The sequence below is a fragment of the Capsicum annuum genome, chromosome 4 (genome assembly GCF_002878395.1).
Source record: "Capsicum annuum cultivar UCD-10X-F1 chromosome 4, UCD10Xv1.1, whole genome shotgun sequence".
NCBI lineage: Eukaryota > Viridiplantae > Streptophyta > Magnoliopsida > Solanales > Solanaceae > Capsicum > Capsicum annuum.
Window position 1 is genome coordinate 176796638 of NC_061114.1, and position 6312 is coordinate 176802949.

Sequence of the window (6312 nt, forward strand, 5' to 3'; positions counted from 1 at the left end):
TTCATACCTTTTTTTAAATAAGAAATATAGAAGAAAGTGTTTTGCTCTTTAATTGACCTTACTCTGTGTGAATTCAAATTAACCAAAACTCCAAATTGAAAAAGAGGACACATAAACATATGTTTATATTTTACAAAACCAATGGAAAAAAGCATAACTAAGTGAATAAAAAGGGGAAAAGATTCACTAACCCCAAGGTCCGCCAAGTTCATTGACAATAGTGACAAACCTTGCATGCAACTCATCAGTCCAACGAATGCGAGGTGATTTACCTCGCGAAGCCGACGCAACATGAATAGACTGTTGATCAACTTCTTGTTGGACATGATGAGCTATATTAAAATTTAAAGTAGAAGGATCAAAAATAGGAGGTAAAATTTGCAATGGTTGCGGCCTTAGTTCATAATAACGAGGATGAAGAATGGGAATGTTTGTTGGGGAGTTTTCATTCTCTGCAACAGGGGAAAGGGGATGGGTAAACATTGTCACAGAGATTGTGAAAAAGAGAATTATCATAGTAAAGAATACTCAACCTCTGCGATTGTGGAGCATTTTGGTGAAGCCTATTGACCTCCTTTTATAAGTGAATTCCCATAAAGAGATAATACTTTTGAATTCTCACAATCTTAAAACACTTTTGAATTCTCTCAATCTTAGACTAATAGTACTATGGTAAAGCAATAAATATAATATTTTTTATTACTATTTTTTATAACTATTATTATTGTTGTTATTTTATTGTGTAGAAAATAGCTAAACTTTCTAATTCTAGTTTTGGTGAGGCTTTGAAGCTCATTAAAGAAAACAATGTTTAAGTTTACGTAAAATATGTAAGTTCCAACCTCAATTTTTTATTTTTTTTTTGGATTTATGTGTAAAAGTATTTAAATTCAAAAACTTAAAATTTTAAAAAAATGATTTATTATAAATTCTTCAAATTAAATAAATATTTTAAAAAGTATAATGGATCAAATATTTCTACTTTAGTTAAGTAATAGATAATCTTGACTGCAAACTAAAAAGTCGGGGGGAGGGGGGATGATTTTAGAAGTAAAGGAAGAGGAAGAAAATGAAATGAGAGAATCATAGTGACACGTCAGAAATGCGAAGATGGAAATAAAATTCTACATCTTTTGAAAATTCAGTAAGTGTTTTACGTTTATTCAGAATCCATTTATATGGTGCAACTACTTACCATCTCTTGTCTGGGAGTGGATTCGAATAATTCGATTTGAAATTTTACATACACAATTTAAAATAACTATAACTGTTCTGCACCTATTTTCAAATTCATTTTTTGTAATCTTTTTCTACACCTAGTGTCACGACGAAAATCGTACACCATGACTAGCACATGAAGAGCCACTACCACATGTGGGGTAGTTTTTTTTGTAAAGATTTTCAGAAAAATCTACCACTATTTTTTGTAAAAAATTTCAAGAAAATCTACCACATGTGATCAAATTTTTGTAAAAAAATTCAAAAAAACCTACGACATGTTGTCAGTTTTTTTGATAATTTTATAAAAAATAATATTGAAAATTTTCAAAATACAAATATTAAAAATCAAATTATTTATGATACAGACCACCCATCATTTACAAACATTAAAAATCAAATCAAATTATTTACAATATAGCCCACCAATCATTTAATATACAATCAACCAACCACCATAAGAACAGAAACATTAAAAATCAAATTATTTACAAAATTTATTGAGGTTACAAATCCAAACTATAAAACATACAAAAGACTAAAAACAACAACTCATCATCCGCATCTTCATTCTCAGCCTCACCCATTCTATTTATCACTATTTCGTGTTGATATATCCAGCTGTAATCAAGTTCCATCTACATAATCAATCACAATCAAATAATTGTTTCCAAGTTACAAAAGTTCACATTTTAAATACCTACACCTTTCAAGTCACTAATTCACTTCACAAGTTATCAAACTAAACTAAATTCAAAAGGAAAAGTTCACGTTTAAAGTACCTCCACTTAAACATTTTGAAGTAACTAATTCACTTGTCAAGTGACCACAGGTTACTAAAATCAAACTGCAAGTTCACATTTCAAGTACCTAAATTCAAAACAAAAGTCACTAATCCATAATTCAAGTAACGTAAACTAAATTCAAAATGAAAAGTTCACATTTCAAGTATCTACACCTAAACATTTCAAGTCACTAATTCACTTCACAAGTTACCAAACTAAACTAAATTAAAAATGAAAAGTTCACATTTCAAGTACCTACATCTAAACATTTTCAAGTCACTTCCCAAGTTACCAAACTAAAGTAAATTCAAAATGAAAAGTTCAGCTTTCAAATACCTACACCTAAACATTTTCAAGTCACTTCACAAGTTACCAAACTAAACTAAATTCAAAATGAAAAGTTCACATTTCAAGTACCTACACCTAAACATTTCAAGTCACCAATTCACTTCACAAGTTACCAAACTAAACTAAATTCAAAATGAAAAGTTCATATTTCTAAGTCACTAATTCACTTCACAAGTTAACTACACTTAAACATTTTGAAGTCACTAACTCACTTCTCAAGTGACCACACTTAACTATATTCAAAACACAAGTCCACCTTTCAAGTAACTACACTTAAACATTTTCGACTCACTAATGCACTTCTCAAGTGACCACAATTAATTAAATTCAAAACACAAGTTCACATTTCAAGTACCTACACTAAAACATTTTTAAGTCACTAATTCATTTCTTAAGTGACCACACTTAACTATATTCAAAACACAAATCCAACTTTCAAGTAACTATACTTAAACATTTTGAAATCACTAACTCACTTCTCAAGTGACCACACTTAACTATATTGAAAACACAAGTCCACATTTCAAGTACCTACACTTGCACATTTTCAACTCACTAACTCACTTCTCAAGTGACCACACTTAACTATATTCAAAACACAAGTTCACTTTTCAAATAACTACATTTAAAACATTTTCAACTCACTCACTCACTTCACTTTCTCAATTAAACCATAACCCACCTCAACCGAAGAATCAAAGATAAGCAAGCTAATTCGCAAAAGTCTCTCCTTTCTTCCACGCCCCAGAACTTCTCAAGTGACGTAACTTAACCATTTTCAAGTCATGAATTCACATTTCATGTATCAACACTAAACCAATTGCAAGTCATGAATTCACATTTTCAAGCAATTACACTTTACAAATTTCAAAACACAAGTTCACTTTTCAAGAACTACACTAAACAATTTTCAAGTCGCTAATCCACTTTTCAAGTGACTAGTACACATTTCGAAACACTACGCTTAACCATTTTCAACTCTGTAATTCACTTCTCAAGTGACTAAACCATTTTCAAGTCATGAATTCACATTTCAAGTATCAACACTAAACCAATTTCAAGTCATGAATTCACATTTTCACGCGATTACACTCTACAAATTTCAAAACACAAGTTCACCTTTCAAGAACTACATTAAACCATTTTCAAGTCGCTAATCAACTTTTCACGTGACTAGTACACATTTCAAAACACTACACTTAACCATTTTCAACTCTCTAATTCACTTCTCAAGTGACTAAACCAATTTCAAGTCATGAATTCACATTTCAAGTATCAACACAAAACCAATTTCAAGTGATTAAACTTTACAAATTTCAAAACACAAGTCACATTGGAAACAATAAAATCCCCTTTAAAGTCTCTACACTTAACCATTTTCAAGTTACTATGTCATCAATCAAACCACATTCAAAACACAAAAATTCACTTTAAAATCCCTACACTTGACCATTTTCAAGTTACTAAGTCACCAAACAAGTCACATTCTAAACACAAAAATCCCCTTTAAAGTCCCTACGCTTAACCTTTCAAGTTACTAAGTTGCCAAACAAGTCACATTCAAAACACAAAATTTCCCTTTAAAGTCCCTACGTTTAACCATTTTCAAGTTACTAAGTCATCAATCAAATCACATTCTAAACAATAAAATTCCCTTTAAAGTTCCTACGCTTAACCATTTTCAAGTTACTAAGTCACCAAACAAGTCTCATTCAAAACACAAAAGTTCCCTTTAAAATCCCTACGCTTAACCATTTTCAACTTACCAAGTCACCAAACAAGTCACATTGTAAACAATAAAATTTCCTTCAAAGACCCTACGCTTAACCATTTTCAACTTACTAAGTCATCGAACAAGTCACATTCTAAACAATAAAATCCCTTGAAAGTCCCTACGCTTAACAATTTTCAAGTTACTAAGTCACCAAACAAGTCACATTGTAAACAATAAAATCCCCTTTAAAGTCCCTACGCTTAAGCATTTTCAACTTACTAAGTCATCAATGAGACCACATTCTAAACAATAAAATTTCCTTTAAAGTCCCTACGCTTAACCATTTTCAAGTTACTAAGTCACCAAACAAGTCACATTCAGAACACAAAAATTTCCTTTAAAGTCCCTACGCTTAACCATTTTCAAGTTACTAAGTAATTCGTTTTTGAATATACTATTCAATGGATCAACTAAAAGACTTAACATTAAAGAAATATTATTTCATAGCAAAATTTAGGCAGACAGAGAAAATAGAAAAGAACCAACTTTAGACAAGAAGTACCATTTATCAAACCACATTTGCAGACAATATTCAAGCGTTACGCGTTATGAGAATCGGAGAAAATTAACATCAACTAGAGCATAAGTCCATAAGGTGCTACCTATGCACACAAATAGAGATGACCAAAGCCCGCAGTCTATGTCATGCTACAACTAGTCTGAAGACCATCGATCTAGGAACCAAGAGACCGAAGCATAACTACTCACCACTAAACGCACCGCTCTAAAGCACAAATACTCACCACTGAATGCACCACTCTAGGTTGCTCCACTAACTAAGGAATAAGCATGTTGAATCCAACTCAAGCATATTAGTCCTACTAAGTAAATCATCCAAAAATTCCAACAAAGAATGAAAACTAAGGTCAAAGATGAAGGAATCAACACTGTGCCAATGGACTATCATCTAAACACCTATCAACCACCATCACTATAAAATCAAAAAGACAAAATAGGTAACCACATAAATCTGCCAGGTATTTCGGTCGATAATAAACTTTGATTCATTTGCGGTAATCCTACACAGGCCAATTACATATCAAACTTCAATAGAACTACAACCCTTTACATTGACCTAAAACCCAAAAAAAACCCAGTAGCAGAAAAGAGGTTTATTTTTCTTGAAATAAAGTTGAAATTAAACTTCTTCAGGATTATTCTTGAAATAAAGTTGATAACTTACAATTTTCGCGGCTGTTGGAGGGGAAGCGGCGGCTGAAGGAGCCGCGAGGGCGGCGCTGGCTGGTGGACGGATACTTCACCGGATGGTGGTGCTGCAGGCGTTGGTGGATCGTTGTTTTGAGGGGGTTTCGCCGGTGGAGATGGCTGGCGGATGGAGCATCGACGGCTTGCGGCGCTGGAGGGGAGAACGGAGGAAGTTGGCGGCGGTTTGACGTTGGTTCCTTCGATTGAGTTCGCCGATGGTGTCGACGGTGGGGTGACCTGCGGCAGCCATGGTTGTCGTTGATAGAGAGAGGAAGAGGGAGATGACAGCGGCTGTTTTGGAGAAAAATGAATTAGGGTTTGAGTTGAATTTTGTTTAAAAGGGTGATAAATGGTGGATTTAATCTCAGCCATTGATCGGATGAGTTTAATGGTTATGATTAAAATTGAGAGGAGTCAAATGAAATTGAAATTGAGTATTTTAATTTGAGATCAAATTGAAAGTGAATTTAAGTTAAAATTGATATAGACATATATAAAATGTGGCTAGAAATTAAATGAAATGAAAAAATTGAATTGAATTAGGGTTGCTATTTTAAGAAATGTAATAATGATGAAAGAATAAATAATAAAAATATCGATATTAAAATAGACTACATATATAAAAATTAACTTTTTAATAAATTTTATAATATTTATAACAATATCCAATTAATTTAATACAATGCATATATATAAATCATTGTAATGTAGTAAATATAAATAGGCTAAAATCATAAGAAATTGAATAAATTGGATTAAAAGGGGAATAACTTATGCAAAGTATCTTAATTTAGGTTGTTATTTAAATAACAGTAGGAATAATAATAAATAATATATAATAATACTAATAATAGTAAACCATAAATAATTATAAATAATAAATAATAATAATAATCAATAATAATAATAATATATGATGACGGTACATTACATATCTATTTCATCATTACACGAAATATACGTATATATATATATATATAT

At 31.6% G+C, this 6312-nt stretch overlaps 1 protein-coding gene across 2 annotated transcripts; it reads right to left on the reverse strand.

Annotated features, from left to right (window-relative positions):
- Nucleotides 1-1678: 1678 nt before the first annotated feature.
- Nucleotides 1679-5771, reverse strand: LOC107867718 (proline-rich receptor-like protein kinase PERK9). Of its 2 annotated transcripts, XR_007054296.1 has the most exons (3): nt 5309-5737; nt 2001-2088; nt 1679-1856 (listed from the first exon to the last, which is right to left on the reverse strand). XR_007054296.1 is itself a non-coding variant. In XM_016714087.2 (2 exons), exons 1-2 carry the CDS (start codon nt 5701-5703, stop codon nt 1817-1819), a joined length of 435 nt encoding a protein of 144 aa, XP_016569573.1. In that variant the 5' UTR covers nt 5704-5771; the 3' UTR covers nt 1679-1816. The 2 variants fall into 2 exon arrangements, 1 of the variants encoding a protein (XP_016569573.1); XM_016714087.2 differs by lacking the exon at nt 2001-2088 and having other exon boundaries at nt 5309-5771.
- Between the last annotated feature and the right edge of the window lie 541 nt (nt 5772-6312).

Excerpts from the sequence above, each read along its gene's own strand:
- LOC107867718 (XM_016714087.2), bottom strand. The coding sequence starts at position 5,703 with ATGGCTGAGATTAAATCCACCATTTATCACCCTTTTAAACAAAATTCA. Across the intron at positions 1,857-5,308 it reads CTCCAACAGCCGCGAAAATT|ATGGAACTTGATTACAGCTG; the intron begins GTAAGTTATCAA and ends TTGATTATGTAG.